The sequence below is a fragment of the Paralichthys olivaceus genome, chromosome 12, assembly GCF_024713975.1.
Source record: "Paralichthys olivaceus isolate ysfri-2021 chromosome 12, ASM2471397v2, whole genome shotgun sequence".
In the NCBI taxonomy this organism is placed as follows: Eukaryota; Metazoa; Chordata; class Actinopteri; order Pleuronectiformes; family Paralichthyidae; genus Paralichthys; species Paralichthys olivaceus.
The window spans coordinates 16,606,633-16,624,015 of NC_091104.1; the positions used below are offsets into that span (position 1 = coordinate 16,606,633).

The 17,383-nt window shown below is 41.1% G+C and overlaps 2 protein-coding genes across 5 annotated transcripts in view; one reads left to right on the top strand and one right to left on the bottom strand.

Annotated features, from left to right (window-relative positions):
* Nucleotides 1-17,268, top strand: part of LOC109627805 (KATNB1-like protein 1) — a 32,595-nt gene extending 15,327 nt beyond the window's left edge. The window contains exons 1-10 of one of the 3 annotated variants that reach the window (XM_069535286.1): nucleotides 4,625-4,751; nucleotides 14,853-14,965; nucleotides 15,053-15,090; nucleotides 15,181-15,457; nucleotides 15,548-15,663; nucleotides 15,747-15,797; nucleotides 15,874-15,963; nucleotides 16,062-16,166; nucleotides 16,573-16,666; nucleotides 16,787-17,268. In XM_069535286.1, coding sequence (XP_069391387.1) covers nucleotides 14,858-14,965; nucleotides 15,053-15,090; nucleotides 15,181-15,457; nucleotides 15,548-15,663; nucleotides 15,747-15,797; nucleotides 15,874-15,963; nucleotides 16,062-16,166; nucleotides 16,573-16,666; nucleotides 16,787-16,819 — 912 coding nt within the window. In that variant the 5' untranslated portion in view covers nucleotides 4,625-4,751; nucleotides 14,853-14,857 and the 3' untranslated portion in view covers nucleotides 16,820-17,268. Of the gene's footprint in view, nucleotides 1-4,624; nucleotides 4,752-13,630; nucleotides 14,171-14,852; nucleotides 14,966-15,052; nucleotides 15,091-15,180; nucleotides 15,458-15,547; nucleotides 15,664-15,746; nucleotides 15,798-15,873; nucleotides 15,964-16,061; nucleotides 16,167-16,572; nucleotides 16,667-16,786 lie in introns of those variants that run through there. The other 2 variants (XM_020084601.2, XM_069535287.1) reach the window with 2 other exon arrangements.
* On the bottom strand, nucleotides 791-14,538 carry acp7 (acid phosphatase 7, tartrate resistant (putative)). 2 transcript variants are annotated; one of them, XM_020084597.2, is made up of 15 exons: nucleotides 14,392-14,538; nucleotides 13,174-13,297; nucleotides 12,876-12,991; nucleotides 11,187-11,387; nucleotides 10,916-11,098; nucleotides 9,744-9,769; nucleotides 8,749-8,846; nucleotides 4,654-4,716; nucleotides 3,500-3,614; nucleotides 3,197-3,310; nucleotides 2,383-2,449; nucleotides 1,904-1,971; nucleotides 1,737-1,808; nucleotides 1,227-1,364; nucleotides 791-1,120 (listed from the first exon to the last, which is right to left on the bottom strand). In XM_020084597.2, exons 3-15 carry the CDS (start codon nucleotides 12,982-12,984, stop codon nucleotides 1,055-1,057), a joined length of 1,320 nt encoding a protein of 439 aa, XP_019940156.2. In that variant the 5' UTR covers nucleotides 12,985-12,991; nucleotides 13,174-13,297; nucleotides 14,392-14,538; the 3' UTR covers nucleotides 791-1,054. The 2 variants fall into 2 exon arrangements, with proteins under 2 accessions (XP_019940156.2, XP_019940157.2); XM_020084598.2 differs by having other exon boundaries at nucleotides 12,876-12,996.
* Nucleotides 17,269-17,383: the final 115 nt, after the last annotated feature.

Here is a 17,383-nt window from a genome sequence, read left to right on the forward strand (position 1 = left end):
TTTACTGACGTGCTACTGACGTCTGACTTCTGCAGGGCTAACATGTTGTGACACATGTTGACATGTAAAACCTGCTTCAATTGTGTCTTCTTGTTGTTTTGGGGGCTGCACACGGGTTTAAAAATACAGCACTCTGACTGAAGCTTTTGCAGGGTCTCCTTTTATTATGTTGGATAAAAACTTTCCGTATGTAAACTCATCTGTGGGGTGTTAATGAATGACTGATTTTGTTTGGTACACCATGTTGTGTCAACCAAATTATTCAGAGGGATGATTACCCTCTGGCGCTAACAGACAACTTGACAACTTAAAACACAGACACATGCAAATCCATGCAGGTTGTCTGCCAGTATTCATCAGAGGCAGCATGTTGTTATTGGGGATTAATACCACCCATAGTGGTGAGAGTCAAGGAATGAAGCCACACTCCTCTGGGCCAAAGCCGCAAAGCATCCCTGACTTACATAACAGTCATTTTTGAGTAGGCGTATGAGCTTCCATGTGTCTTTTTGTCTACCAACGGCCACACAGATGGACAACGAAACCAGGTTCCAATATCCTGATATGAAAAGCCAAGAGAGAATCTGTCATCTTGATAGAGTGATAGAGGCGAGACCTGATCTGTCTGAGCGTATTTCCTGAAATGAAAATTATGTTCCAGAGGGAACGAAGCCTGGTGTATGCCAGACGTATGCTGCAGTGAGTCTTCGTCTGTTGTCAGTGGATAATTCATGCAGCGAGTTAGAGATCTACATTGAAACCAAATAAAAGTGCAGTGATCAAGTCCAGACAGGCTTAAAATCACAGTTTATTATAATGTAAAACAATTTTACAGTTAATTATACACAGGTACAGTTGTTGATCATTGCATATGTTATTAGTTCTCAGACTGGATAAAACATATTGGAAAGTGTCTGAAAATAAAAGATTGATGAATAAACATGATTTTGATAACCACTGTATAATTGTTGAGGTGCAGAAAAAAAAAAGAAGGTGCTTGTTTTCAGTTCAAAGTGCATTTCCTGAGCAGAACATTTCATTTTGATGTCTGTCTTCAGAACCAGGCGGAGAAGCCGTGCCTTTCCTTCACCACCCATATGCTGTCAATCACTTTGCCATACTGGAAGACAGAAAAGGTTTTGTTATTACTCAAAGAAACTTCTTTGTGCTTAAAATGTTTCCTGTGTCTTTTGTTTTGTTTTGCTTGTTCCTCCATGTGTGCCCACCTGGTCATCGGAGACCTGCTCCATGTAAACATGGGTAGTGTTGACCACTTGCATTCGGGTGTAGCCATAGTCGGTGCTGCGGAATGCGCTCCACTCTTTGGGGTTTGGATTGAAGGTGTCGGTCCTCTCTTTGCATCCCTGCAGAGGATCCAACAGCGATAAAACTGAGACTGTTACTGATGAACCTCATGTCTTTCTGATTCCTCGTCCGCAAGGCCCCGTGTGACATTTACAACAATGGCTGTGCCTCGGTGTGAGTCTGGCTGCGTTTCAATATGACTCATCCCTCTGCGGCTGCATGACAAAGCATGCCCTGCACTGCTCACTACCACATCAGAAAACACTTTACCAGAGGAACAGCTGGAGCTAAACTTCTGTGGCGGACCAGCTGCCACACAGACGGGACTGGGTACAATACATTACATTGTTTTGGTCTATGTTGCTGTCAATTCGTGCACCGATCCTGGCGGAGAGACATTAAAAGTGACGCAGTGATGTGAAAGTACTTACGGCAGAGCCTGTGATGATGTGAACTGGAGCTTTTGGTTTCACATATGGCTGCTCTCTGCTGCCATTGAACACCTAAAAAATAAAAGAAGAGCACGTCTCTTCCTCTGATCCAAAAGACAAGCCAAGACAACATGAAGTGCTGTGAATAAGTTAATGAAAAAGCTGACCTTGTCTCCGTAGACCGGCCACAGCCTCTCATATGTGTGCTCATGAGCCCACAGCTCCAGATCCACACCTGTGAAAGACATGATTGTCAGCAAACTTCTGTAAAAAACATCTACCACAACAACTGAATCATACTCATCCTGCTGCTCTGTTATCTATTGATTCTCAGATCCTCTGCCCATTTCAGATTTCTCAGCAAACAACGAATGCTTTAGATCAGATCAAAGAAAACTTTCAAAAGTTCCACCGCAATTTAAATAATTAAATGCAACAAACAAAAGTCTAAGAAATGTAAGACAAGAAAAACATGTGGGAATCTGCCGGTGGGAGATCAGCCAGACCAAAGGCCTGCTTTTTTAATAAATGATCTTTGGATTGCTCCACTGCAACTGTTAGGACATTAGTCTGTCTGAGTGTGCAAATGTGTGATCTTAAAGCGCCCATTAGCAGAACACAGCTGGTTGTCGAATAGGGAACATACCATAGCGGTAAAATAGATCCTCTAGACCAGGGGCTGGCGGTTTGGTGTCGTTCCGTCCCAGTCGGACCTGAGACAGAGCAGAGAGAAATAATAACAAGGGGAGGAATTGGCACTGATGTCAGAAACTCTACCTGCTACCTGAAACGCTACCTGGTAGAGGCCCATTGCACCGATGCCAGCCTCTCTCCCAACACTGCCAAGTGCTGAGAGGAGTTATTCTAACTGGAAACTATTTGGTGCAAATTACAGCGATTATGACAGCAAACCGTACTCAACGTGCTCATGGGTTGTGATGCGGACTGGCCGACGTGCAACACGCGTGACATGTCTGCTACCAGGAGCGATTTAAGTGTCAGGCATAAAATAAAGCTTACAAATGTGTTTATGTAAGAAAATAAATGCTTTCACAACGAGGTGTTGTTCTTAACAAAACAGGAAATAATAAACAATGAGTCTTTTATAGGCAATTTATATAATGCTTTAAGACAATACTTTAATCCAAAATAAATATAACCCTGTCAGGTACAGCCTATTTTAGCAAAATAGTAATAATTATGCTAATAAAATGTCTGCCATTCAGGAATTTTTACACTTTAGACCAAGCAGGAATATGAGAGGCACCATCCTCATTCACTCAGTGAGACTAAAATAAAAATTCTATAGACTTACACCGATACGCCACAACATTAAAACCACTCATCTGTATTAATGCTGTGGCTGACCTGTGGAGTTTCCATCTACATAAGACTGATGGTTGTGTAAGTCAGGGGAAACATATGAATGAATGGATGGGATTCTGTGGTTTTGAACTTACATAGGAGTCAAACTTGGTGCAGTCGTCCTGGTCATCGTCGGAGCAGTACATGGGTCGGTGTCCCATGGTGATGATCCATGGACGCGCTGCTCTGTTTTCTGGTTTGCTGGCCTCCTACATCAGGAGAGGGAAGAAGTGAGATAGATCACAGAGGTAATTTTATTTAAGACAGAACAACACAGTTTCTTTACAATGGAGCAAAACAGAATGAGACTATTCAATTTGAAGTTGGAGAGAGACAGAGAGCAAGTGTGGGAACAAAGCAGAGCTGTCATCAGTGTGTTAATGTTGTGGTTTATTAACCTCCAGGTCTTTCTTAAGCCAATCATACTGCTTGAAGAGGAGCTCCAGGCCGTCCTCGGTGTAGAAATAAACCTCAGTGGAGAGGGAGATGATGTGCGCTGACCCCAGGTTCCAGCTGTGGACACACATTGTTTGTCATACAGGCGCCACTTCAACCTCCAGATCTGGCAAACAGATCAGTCGATCATTCGACCTGGAAAAGCTAGCGAGGCGCTACACTTCCACCTCTCACCAGCCCAATTGTCAATGCTACGCCTCTAAAATGCATGAATGTGCACTGCCTGACAGCTGCCAGAGAGCCGACCTTTCCATGACACGTTCGCTGATTTCTAGCTATAATCTCTTCTTCAGCGATGCATGTCTCCCTGGCTGAAGTCATGCAAGTAGGTAGATCAGTTAGTGACAGACCGGTCAGCCATGATATAATTGGTTGGGTTTATTACTGTCCTGCAAGGGCCAGACATATCATCTTTTTATCGAGAGGACTTTATCTATCGATGGCAATCAGGACGTGAAGGAGTGTTTCAGGAACAACTTACCAACCCTATAACTGAAAGGCATCTGCTGTTCATTGTGCTCTGTACACATGTTGTCTACTGTATGTTTCAGTAGCATTTAAAGGATTCTATATCACCCATCCGGTGCTCTTCTTTGCCTCCTTTTGTTCATAGCCATGAACATGAGCTAAGGGCGCCCAGCCAGGAGGCCAATTTGCATTAAGGCCCAGGGACTGAGGAGCGGGCAGCTGGCCTGGTATTATCTTACTGTCTGAGAGAAGTGGATCTGAGGTGGGCAATGAGTCACGCAGTCGCTTGTATAGCTCTTCTGTATAGCTCCCATGTTCCAGAGATAGGAGCGGAAAACTAAACTGAGAGCAGGGAGCGCTGCTATCCTCTGCTTCCACTTTCTCTGGGCTGCACATTAATGCTTGCTGAAACAGAGGAGGAGGGTTGGCACACTCTCCGATGATACTTTACACAGGACCTCTGTTGAAAGATAAATGATTTCTCCTTCCAAGCTTTGAGTGTGCAACAACCATCCAATGTTAAAGTGCAATCGTCTTCTAATGACCACAACTGTTTGTGATTCTTTCACCTGCTTAAGCCCATCAAAGCCCATCATTCTCACTCTCATATCATGTTCTGTCCTCTTACCTGTACCACAGGCTCTCGGTCTGGCCCGGCATACTGAAGCGATTCCTGTAGTTGGAGAAGTTGCTGCGAACAAACCAGATCGTGACAAACGTAATTAGGTGAGCTGATCATATAATCTACATTCCTTGCATATATAACAAACAGCAATTTACGCTGCAAACTGCTGCGCTCTTATTTTTGTGGTATGTCCACCAGAGCTGGAAAAAGCTGTGATGCATTCAGAACTGGCTCTAGATAATTCCAAGCTTTGCTGTACAATGACACTCTAGTTCTTTAAATCACTGGGTTTTACATCCATATTCAGTTTGCGCTTCAACTTGGCAGAAATGCAGGATGGTATATCATCGGATAAAGATGACCATCATGTGGTGGTGACATCTGCTTCCACCCATTCTTAGACATTCTGAGAAACCATAGGCTGTGCTGTAGCTAGGCCATCAATGGTTGCCCCGCTAAATTAAAGGCTGTAGAAAAACATGCACGTACTGTGACATCACCCTAAAGATTTTAAAGGGGATGTTTTGAAGCTTAGAATCATGGTCACTTTCTGGAGCCAGATCATCAAAATATGGGCGACGCAGGGGAAGCCAGGGTGGAGCGGAGATGGATGAGCAAGCAGGAGCCACAGTGAATAAGTGTACTACACCTGTCAATCAAGAAAACAGGCCTCTAAATATAGCCCACTTTAAACCATGACATCTTGTTAAAAGGCTTTAATTTTAAATGTAGCGGCCAGTAGAGGAATCCCATCTTAAGCATTTCCACAGCGGTTTTAGCAGCAAGTCACGGTGGTTCCTGCTTGATCCCGATATAGCAGTGTGCTTACAGTGATCAATCTGCCACTACACTTACTGTGTGCATCACTGCCACCACAATCACCACCACTCATTTCTAGACTTTTTATACTGCAGCAGACTACATTAAAACACACTTTGGGACAACAACAAAGCAGCATCATCCACACTGAACCGGTCACGTCAAAATATTACAATGGGAACAGCACGCAAACAGGGAAAATCTCTTTCATGGAAACGTCTCCTGAAGCCAATCTGCCAGTCTCTTTTCACGGTTTTTAATTTCAGCATGAAAGCAGGAGCCACTCTTCTCAACGGGCCATTAACTGAGCGAGGTGATTTGAATGATTGTTTTGTTATCTTACGTAAGGGAGAACATAGACAAAAGTAAAGGGGGCAATATTCATGGCAGCTGCCAAGTCAGGGTGGGACAGGTCCCTCAATTGAGTGGGTTAATGTTAGGTTAGGGGTAAGAAGAGAGCAGCAGGGTTAAAGGTCAAATGGCAGGAACGGGGACATAAAAGGACTTTCACAGAAATCTTGAGCAAAGTTTAAGTCTAATGAGACCAGAAGTTTCAGTGGAAACAGACAGCTTTAAAAGACCAGTAAATGACAATTTAGGAGCTGTGACCCGTCAAAGAAAACAGTTTGAGTGGGCAATATCTCTTTAAATCAAAGAAATCCTCAACATATAGCTGAACCTTCAAAAATTAACTCCTGATTTTAAAGAAAAATATTTGAAACAAATGTCAAATCATTAAAAACAATCAATTAACTGGACTTTGTAAATCCTAAAGTTCAAATAGAGCCAAAGACAGAGATGAGCTTCTGGGAAAATCAATTAAGGTGCTGAGCTCTCAGTTGTAATGCTGAACCAGGAACACTCACAAATGGGTTTATAGTCCCATCTTGTGGCGGGGAAGGGAACCAGCAAAAATTTTGATATGTCTGGGAAGGAATTTTTTAAAATAAACAGTTAATTCTTTTAGTGGAATAATATAATTTCAGAATCCAAACACAGTGATATCACCGGGCATGCCCTAAGGGAAAGGATGAGCCTGTAGAAATGAAGTCAACCACAGGCTTTAAAGTATTTTGTTTTGCGGCTCATCTGTGGAAAATCTGATTGAGAACAAATATGATAAGCTTATATTAGTGTCATTAATCTGCACTGTGAAAGTCTAGTGTAACATGTGACTCACGCTCTGCAACCCATTTCCACGTGTGTTTGCTTTTCCACTTAAATACATTTGAGATAGAAATCCGGCGGATGTCAAATTCAATGCGAAAAACCTGACTCTTAAACTGACCCTACATGATTTTCCCTCCTTGTCAAATCTTCCCTCTCATCATCTGATGAGCTTAATCCAGGCAGTCGGAGAAATTAAAGGGAGCCAGTTACAGTCGTCAGGGAAGCATATCGCTAACTCCCATCATGAGACGTTGTTTCAAACGGTGACGGCTATGTCCCAGTTCTCCCCGGAGACCCTGATGAACCATACATTGTGCTCAAGGAACAAAGACAGTCTTGATTGGGGCCTTAGCATCTTCTGTGGACGAGCTGTTCTCATCCTGCTGGAATGCTGACTGAAAACTTTTGCGGTCAGCACAGTTTAAATTGCCTTTTACCCATTCGGTTTCGAGGTTGGAAAGAGAGAGGAACAGAGAAGTATAGTGGGAGGGAGCACAACATAGAGTGAAGAAGAAATGCACGGGGCCAGTAGCTGGGAATATTTGGGTTCGTAACAACACCGCGGAACAAAACACACATTTATGTATAGGAGAGGGGGCTGGATTTCTTGGTTATGTAATGTAGCGAGCCGCTTCTTGATTATCAGTTTCTTATGTCAGGATGCAGCGCCAAGAAAAAGAGACTACTGTTAGTGGCTCTATAATAAAGACCAGGCAGTAGTCACATTGCACATGGCAAGGCCAGGAGCGGACTGACTCTGTACAGCCGTGGTGAGTAAATATTATGGTACAGGATCAGTCACCTTGAAAAACACACAACTAACTCCAGGAGATGTACTTGGAATTCATCACATGAGCTGCTGATCCTCAGTATAAAAAGCATATGAAGGCTGCTGAGAGGCTTCCAAATACCATGAAATTGAATTTCTGAATTACCTTGGAACTTATTGGAAACATCTGACTAACAACAGACTGTGATATATGATACTATGTTTATGTAAGGATAGAATATGTAGAAAGGTAGAAAGGTAGAATACAAGCGTACCATCCATAGAATAAATAGATAAATAAAATGTTTTTTCTTAATCAGGTGTCTTTTCAAAATACAAGACAACTTCACTCAGATTCACTCAAATTACTGTCATAATAATAAAGCAGCAATATAGGGTCATAATATCAAACTATTAAGGAGAAGACGTAATAGGAATATGTCGCAATATCTATGCACATACTCTGCATGTAGAATTGGACTAAAGATGACTATGATTTGTTTAGACTTCAACAAATTATTATCTGTCCATTATTGGATAACTCCCCTGTGGTTGTATGCCTTGGCCATCCAATGAAGTTTCAGTCTTCTTTTTAAATGAGGTCACAGCAACCTTGACCTTTGGCAATTTAAATCTTTTCAGTTCATCTTCAAGTCAAATTTAACATTTGTATCCAAATTGAAAAAATTCCCTTGAGATATTGTGTTCAGACACCCCGAAAAACATGATGCTTCTGGACGACTCAAATGATGAGTTCATTCACATCAAATTAAGACTCATCAATAAATCAACTAATTGTCTCTGATTAGTTTCTACACAGTTAAGTCCCAGCAATGTTCTCTCCGCACTGTCATGTCTCTTTCTCCCAGACTTACAACACAACATTCAGTGATGATGAGTCTGAATGGAGACACGTCTCACCACCACATCCCGTTTCTGGGAATCCACAAACAGATAGCAAGCTGATGACTCCCACTCAAATAAATGTTAATCTTGGAGAGCATCGCCTTGTTTAGATGTTGGTGGTTCCTGATGCTGATCCAGGCTTCACAGACCGAAATAGCTCCCATCTGTTCAAATGACCAAAGTGTTTCCTATAGCGGAAAAACTGCGGCAGACCATAACGTTTTTTGGGGGGTTTTCTTCAGGCAGGGGCATGCACGTGCACATGAACGCTTAAAACGAAAAGGAAAACATTGGACGACATAAAGCAGACAACAGTCAAAACACAGTCAGAGAACATGTGGACTCACCGACCACACATCCAGTAAGATCTCTGTACTGCACGTGTGAGTTACACTCAGAATGAGTCAAGAGACGTTCTGAAGAGTTCCACCTACTATGTAGCTTCGTGGTTGCCTGGACAGGTCATGTAGGGCACGTAGGCTGCTATGGACTGGATCTGCCTCATGAACTCGTCCCCCACCCTGGCGTTGTCCTGGAAAAATAACATTTAGCCAATATACACAATGCTTAAGATTTTCCTGCCTCATAACAATGTTTTATTTTTCTAACTTTACTGATATTCAGCCAAATTGTTTTTAAAAAGTTTATTTCCAAAGAAATTAAGGAATGTTTCATCAGTCAAAACCTCAGTGAAACCAAAAGAGATTTTTCTTTGTCTTAGATATCCTGATACTGGCTACACAGCTTTAAAAACCCACTGTGGTTTAAGGCTGTTCTGATGGCATTTACCAGCCATTAATGACCTTTCAGACAAAGTTCCCTCTCTCTGTTTTTCAGTGAAAGCTCAGGATGTACTCGCACTTTCAAGCTGAAAACACAATCAACTTTTGCAGGAGTCTGCTGATTGCATTTAGCATTCCCTCCATATTAAAATAAAGGCATTAATAATGCAGGAACTCATTTCATTAAAAAATAATATCATCATCCAAAACTAGGTTATGTCTGCTAAATATCACAGATGACAGCTGGGAGGTTTCCAGATGAGCGAATATGTGATTTGGGGCCAAAGTTCAGGGTGTTTTGAATGGCACGTTTTCTTTATTCATGAAATACTTGGGCGACATTAGCCGACCTCTCATCTTTCACCGCAGGCTTAAGGCTTTTCACATTAGTGCTAATCATAAGCTGTGTGTCTCCACCACAGCTGAGTGCCTTTATGTGCACTGATAATAAACAGCGGTGAGTCTTGGGAAGGGGGCGGCGGGGAAAGGTAAAGCAGTTATCTCATCTGTCACTGTGGAATTAGTGGAACGAAAGAGCAGCTTTACGAGTATAAGATATTGATGAAAGAAATTTGCTGTCAGAGATTTTAACTGAGCTCAGGTATCATCACAGTTTATGATATTACAAGAATAGGAGGGCAAAATACCTCATGCATATCATAGGCAAAGTCCCCTGTAAAAGAAGCAAAGAAAAATACATTAGAATATGTTTGTTTTTAAGTGTTTTTCCTTTTTACTCTTAACCACCACTTTATAGTTTAACAACACTATATATCTTCAGTGATCTGCCCCAATTAGTTTCAGTTTTTTTTTAAATACTCAGAGTTAAAGGAACATTTTGAGAAATATGCTGAAATGTTTTTTTTACAGAGTAAGATGAGAAGCTTTTTTATGGTTAACATGGAGCAGACGGTTAGATTAGCATAGCATTAAGACTGGAAACAGCTAGTCTGGCTCTGCCTATGCTGTTAGAACTAATTAATTACTGAGCATTAGAGGTGCTAGTTGGCAGATTTTTTTCCTAACAGTTTCCAAGCTACTAAGCTAAGCAAATTATCTGCTGGCTCCTAGCTTCAGATTTTGTACACAGACATGACTGTGGCATCCATCTTCTCAGCAAGAAAGGGATTAAGCTTTTTTCCCCAGAAGGTCAAAATAATCCTTCGCCTTAGACTCTTAATAACATCATAAAGAAAACAAGTGGCATGTGCGTCATCCAACACATATTGTTCTAAAGCAAGAATTACAAAAGTAGAATAGGGATTCTTAAAATTCTACCTTGATAAATTACATCTTCAATAGATTTGTCTGTTGGATATCAGCTAGTTTACTTGATTAGACTTTTGTTCATACAATCTGATGACGCGTGCAGTGTGACATGATGTTTTGCTAAACTGCATTGTGGTTCCACTAAACTCTTTCGAATCATGTTCAAATCAAATCATGTTCAAACGAATACTCAAGTGCAGGCGCCACCTGAATGTAAATATGAGTCCTGTCTGACATCAACAAAATGAGCCTGTAAAGAGGAGGCAGAGGCCGCTGGTGAACCCGGTGTGTGTTCATTTGGTTGTTGAATTTATTTCCTTGTATTTCCCTTTAGCATTACAATTAACAGCTGGCATGGCGTGTTCACATAAATGCCAGCTGTTGTTAGTCCCAAGTAGGAGAGTGTAAATGTTATTGTGTTCATGAAGATCATGCCAGCAAGAAGTTTTAACGCATATGTGTGAGTACTTAATGTCTTGGGCTGATAATGACTCTTAAACAGCTTTTACAGTGTAAAATGCTGCAGTGCATTTATCACTATGGAGCTTACCTATGTGCAGAATGACGTCATACATGCCGAGCTGAGTCTCCTTCTGTAGTCGAGCCAGAGACTGAGGGTTCTCGTTGCCCAGGTCACCGTACAGAGCGAACCTGGGACTGAAACGGCTGCTGTCATTGAGAGCAGTGAAGGAGAATATGTCACTCCAGCCCTCATCACTGCCACAGTGGTACACTGAAACAACATAAAGAGATTTTAATGTGATATGTTGAGACAGTTTGACCAGCCCAAAGAGAGTCATTAGTATTAAATCACTACCCACCATAAGTAGCAGCAGGCTTGAGGCCAGTGAGCCTGACTCTGTGGATATACATCTTTCTCTCCTCTTCTCCTGAGTCCACAAACAGAGTAGCGTTACCGTTGACGCTGATCTCAAAGAGCCGACCCCCCAGAAGGCCGTACTCCACCATGCTCTCTGTTTTATTGAAGGTGGTCCAGGTCACAACCATGGAGCCTGGCACTCCTGTGAAAAAAGTTTCCAGCTATTAGAAATGTGATGTAGATTGATCTGACAGAGACACTGGATTCACTTAGTGCTGCATTTATAAAAAGCCAACAGATGCTTATGAAAAGGCTGACTTTGTATAAGAGTGGCACTTCTGATCTTGCCGCTGGCAAGATACACCCATCACACAGCTGAGTTAAGCTGACGACTGGCCAGGTACTCAATTCATCAAGACATCAATTCATTGAATGAACACCACATGTTTCACCTTCTTAAGGACTGAACAAAAAGCATTTCTGTAGCATTGACTGTATAAATCATGTAACCCTAGCTTTATGTGTGGCAGTTATAGGGTGCATTTAACTTACAATAAAATTATTTACAGAGATGATTCACAGAGTTTAAAGGTGGAATATTTTGTACATTTTTATATTTTTTGTTCAGGAGTAGTGTTGCATGGTTCAGGTTCACAAAAATCATAATTTATGTCAAACTTCCAGTTGTGCAACCCCTTAGCAGAGTCTCTGACTGAAACAGACAGTATTAGCACAGCCCACTCTCTCTTGCTTGTGAGAACCACCTCCTTCCATTATCAGAAAAACATAGTCACTACCGCAGTACGTAAGAGTAAGTAAACTTAACTTTCTGTAAGCCTGAGTAAAATGTTTCGGGAGAAAGGATGACAAATAGTAGAAATGTGCATGTTGTGTCTGTTTAGTAGAAAGATCGTGACGTTTCAGGTGACAACAAGAGGAGACATGGCAGATTTAGTCACAAAGAAAATTGACTGAGCTAACAGGAAAACATTTCAGAATTGAAGCTGACATAGTTGAATGGTTGTGTCAGTAAACTGTCCCTCTGATCATAGTGTTACTTCACTCCCTAGTGGTAAAATATGGTACACCACTCTGCTCTGTTTGACTTGATAAATTGAAATAATTTTTACACAACCCACTGGAACTGAGAGCAGTCAGTGTTCAGAGCAGCCTGACACCTGAAAATCAGGTATTTCTTTAAAGGGCCCATATTGTACACCTGTCTGGGATTTAATCTGAGGTATTGTTACCCCAAAGATGATATATCAGTGGTTTAAATACCTTCCTGTACTTGAAACTTTGGGCAGACACTGTAACATTAAATATGTGTGACAGAAAGAAGTTCCCTTTTTTATTCACCAGGAAAGCAGACCTAAAAGTATGATCAAAGACTTCAGCCATTAATTGAAATGCTGCATTCAACTCAGTCTTTTTAATAACAACATAACTGTAAGTGATTTGGAATTTTTATTTTTTTTAGCTAACATATGTGGCACAGCTCCACTGCAGCAACAAGTTCAACTTTCTAAAAATACCAGAGCTCTGAATTTTCATAATATTGAGGGATTTGTACAAAACATCTGCAAATCTGTGATCCATATGACCTGGGAACTGGCTTGTATTCATACAGACTAAATAGCATCCCTAAGTGAAAACACATGAGGCTGATAGAAGCAGCTAAGACACTTACCTGGATAGGAGAGATGCACCTGCTCTGGCTGAGTCCAAATGGGGGTAAGACCAAGCACCAACAGGGGTGCAAGGCTTAACCAGGCACAGGCAGTGTGGACAGGCTCCATTTTAACACTGTGCTTCAGAGAGAAACGGCTGGTTAGAGCAACAACACATTCCCAGAAATGAAACTGTTTGGTCACTACAATCACATGACCTTCAAAGCAATCGTTCCAAAAATCACATGACACCATGAGCACTAGTATAACACAGAGTTAATCCATATAATATGTCTTATAAAGCTTCCAACAACTTACATGACTTAGTGGGAGTTTGCACAGTGCTCCCTGGCAGCGTCACACACACACACACACAAGTCGTGTTGTGGTTTTTGATGAGAGGTCGACATCAATCAACGGGCAGCCAACCTGGATGATGAAGCTGCAGAAACCCCGAAACAGCAGTGTCAGCGGGAACAGCAACGAAAGAGATGATGTGTGACTAAAAGCAGCTGATGGTGTTGTTCAGTGTGCGTTCAGGGGGAGGAGGGCTGTGAAAGTGAGCTCAAGTACAACGGAGATTAGCTTGCAGGCCATGAATCAATAAAGGTGCCAAGGCAAACAGCTGATATGCCTCATTGATCAGGACAAACAAAAAAAAAAAAGAGAATGTCAGGGGCAGGAAGGCAAAAATATCTGCAAGATTTCAAACTGAGACATGAGAGAGATCAGCTGACTGCTCTGACACTTCTTTTATGAGGAAATCTGCACCATTAGCAGCTCAGTCACTAGAGGGAGCACATGGCACGAGCTGCATAATGAATGGGAGGCTTTATTCTCTAATAAAGGGCGGTATTATGAGTCAGTATCAGTTGGAAGTGTCTGTTGGCTGAGCCAGTCTATCTATCTATCTATCTGTCTGTCTGTCTATCTAACTATCTGTCTGTCTATCTAACTATCTGTCTGTCTATCTATCTATCCATCTATCATCTATTCCTCTGTCTGTCTGTCTATCTAGCTTTCGATTTATCTATCTGTCTGTTTCTCTATCTATCATCTATCCATCTATATAACTACCCATCAATCTATCTATCTGTCTGTCTGTCTGTCTATCTTACTATCCATCTATCATCTATTCCTCTGTCTGTCTGTCTGTCTATCTAGCTTTCAACTTATCTATCTGTCTATCTATCTGTCTATCTATCTATCTATCTGTCTATCTATCTATCTATCTATCTATCTATCTATCTATCTATCTATCTATCTATCTATCTATCATCTATGTGTCTATCTATCCAGCTGAAAGAAAAACAAGGTGAGTACAACACATTTCACGTGTGGACAGAGTGTGCTGTACACACTCTGTCAGTAACCTTCTCTCAGACCAGAGCTTGTAGCTCCAGCTGTTTTTTAAGGTTAGCTGTTAGCCGTTAGCTCGTAATAACTTCTTATTAACCTCTCGGTTACAGAGTCTACGTTCACTATGATGTTACGTAAAATATGACGCATTTTAATTTGTCTTTAAACGACACTTACATTGTAAAGACATGGATTCATATTCTCCGTGAGCACAAATCCTTCCTGAGCCGAACAGGTCAACTTCACTTTCCATTAATTACATTAAAAACACTCACAACACAAACTCACAGAGCACTTCCTGACGACGTCATCGTGTGGAAGAACAACAGTGCCGCCGGTGGTTATGGGAAATGGAGTTTTTTTTAATTGTAACACGTTTGTAACATTGCATTCATCAAAATTGTTATATATTATTTCCTCAGCTTCGTGTAGGTATCTCAGAACTTTGGGACTGTTGTGCTCAGATGGAAAGTAGATTTTCAGTTTTCTCAATTAAATCTATTGTTATGTGATGTCTTCTGTTTGAACTTTGAGTGGATCTGTTTCAGAAAGAGCCCACATCTGCCTTGTTTCTACATAATACTACTAAATGTAATTTTTTTTCTCAGTAACTGATTCAAAAGTGCCTCTCTCTTTAGATATAATGGACTCTAACAGTGAGGACGGAGACTATCAAAGTCTTGAACATACCTCCCATCATGATGCAGATCAGTACAGAGTGACCTACCCTCATGGGAGAAACATCAAAGATGTGAGCTGCGTTACTCATTACATACTCTTTCTTGTATGACCGTTTTTTATAGTGCATCACCTTGTAAAATGATTTTTTTCTATGCAGGTGGATTATGATATGAATGAGGAATTCAACAAAAAGAGGTAAATTGTTGCTTGCCTTGTGGTCTCTACAGCATATGCATTATGTGTTCTCATTTTGCCTAGACTGTTTGAACATTTGACCTCACACAGGTATTCAGCGAGTCGCTCTGGTAACAACCCAGGTAGAGTGAAGCGGGTCGTGTCGTGCAAGAGGAAGACCCATCACCTGACGGTGGCTCGGAGGAAGCAGCTCGTGTCTGGGAGAACCTTCGATGCTGCAAACAAAGAGAATGAGACGAGCTGTCTACAAGACATGCAACAGGAAGTATTTGACATGGACCCGCTGGAGTTCCCACTGAATGTCAGCCATAACCACAAGACTGGTAGAACTAGTTCCGAGCTAACAGACTGCTCTGCACTTTCTGAGGTCAGACACTCTACCTCACACTGTTTCTGTGCTTTATGTTGGAGCTTTTCTAACATGTATTATCCAGCTGAACCCAATCATATTTTTCAGCTCACAAAGGATCACAGTGCGATGACTGACGTGCTCTTTGGAAGAAATCTGAGATTGAAAGTAGCTTTCACTTTGTGGCAGAGAAATGTTGGAGAGCTATTGACATACTTCCTGAGGTACGTTGTGTGTGTTTGGCTTTAGACATTTGACACACAATATGTTCAACTTTCAAAAATGTGGCATTACTGTCTTTGTATAGAATCCAGGACACTGGAGTGTTTGTTGATTTTCTCCCGATGATAAGCAGAAGGTAAGCATCGTATTTGGCAGGAACCTGAGTTATACCGCTTCATACAGCTTTTATTTAAATCCAAATCTCCCTGCAGCATTGACAAGGACTCTCTGAGGATTACCATTGGCTGTTGTGTTGACCTATTTCCTTTAGTTAAGGAAGTCCTCACCAAGCCGTATGAAGAGTGAGTATCCCTTTCTTATTTCACAGAACTGTGAACATACAGGATGTACAGTAACTACAGAAATGCAAATAAATGGCGTTTGTCTTTTATGCTTGCAGGTATCTTACAGTTGGTTTGAACTGGATACATTCAGTTTTGAAAAAATGGCGGGAGCAATTAAGAGCAAGCGGCTACAGTGGATCATCGAAAGCTGAGTTAGAGAAGTAAGAGTTTTATGAGATGTGAAAAAATAACATACAGTATATAAAACATTGACTGCAAATAAAGATGGACGATGTGACTGCTGCCCAAAAGTAAAGCCAAAGTGTCTGGATCACCCTGCTGTGTTTGATTTTAAAGTTAGTTATTTGGTGATATAAAAATGAGGTGAAGCCCCTTGATTGACAGCTGAGAGTGGGCTACTGCGGCTCCATCCCCTGACTGCCACTGCGAAAACATGAATATTTTACTTCCATTTCTGGATACTGTGAGGAGACGTGTCATCCATCTTTATATACAGTCTATGATATAAACCCAGAGTCAGAATTTAACACTATGTTCAATATTAGTCACAATGTTTGGTAGAAAACCTTTTAATCAGTTTCTTTCTTTCTTTTTTTTTTGTAATAGGAATTTCCAGGTCTTTAATCAGCAGTTACTGGAGTTATGGCTTGAGGAACCTTCATTGAAATTTGTTCCAGGAGCTGCAGGAGAAAAGGCAAAGGTCAGTGCTGTATTTATGAATACAGGATGAACCACTGTCGTTGTTGACTGTGAGTGTCCTTAAACTAAACTGTACAAACATGTGTGTGTCTTACATACATACGTAATCTTTTCCTTTCAGGTCATTGATTCTTACCTGTCTCAACTTACCTGAAAGCAATGAAGAGCCAGATAACAGAGGTTTCTATGGTAACAGTAACCTAATAATAAGAGATAAAGCAGAAATGAAAAACTCACTGAAAAGATAAGAGTTGCCCTGGATTGTGCCCTTGGATTGTACTGTACTGTGTGGTTGGTGTATTTATTAGTTTACAAAGCAACTTGAAAAGTTTAAATACTGAGGATGTGCAATATGAATTTTTAGTGTTTAGCAAAAATGATGTGTCATATTATGAAGTTATGTCACAGAAATGTGGTAGCTTGATGGCCGTGAGAATCTAAATTTGTGTCATTGATTGTTTGAGTGTACCTAATTGAATTTGCCTGATGACGATGAATACAGTTTGAATTGGAAATGATCAAGTTTGTGGATGGTACTGTGATTTTTTTGTTGGAAGAAAAAGTACAGATATGTGTCTGTTAATAAATAAAAAATACACACACCCTTTGCGCAACAGTACACATTGTATTCTAACACACTGTTCTTTACCTCAAGTTTTAACACAGTATCAGATTTCAGTTAATCCCTTCAGTTCAGTCCCACAGCTGGACTTCAGCC

What these genes read in the sequence shown, in the direction of transcription:
- acp7 (XM_020084597.2), bottom strand. Translation starts at nt 12,984, where the DNA reads ATGGAGCCTGTCCACACTGCCTGTGCCTGGTTAAGCCTTGCACCCCTG. An exon ending in GGCCGGTCTACGGAGACAAG is followed by an intron (nt 1,809 to 1,903) that starts GTCAGCTTTTTC and finishes TTTATTTTTTAG; the next exon opens with GTGTTCAATGGCAGCAGAGA. An exon ending in AGCAGGTCTCCGATGACCAG is followed by an intron (nt 1,121 to 1,226) that starts GTGGGCACACAT and finishes TCTGTCTTCCAG; the next exon opens with TATGGCAAAGTGATTGACAG.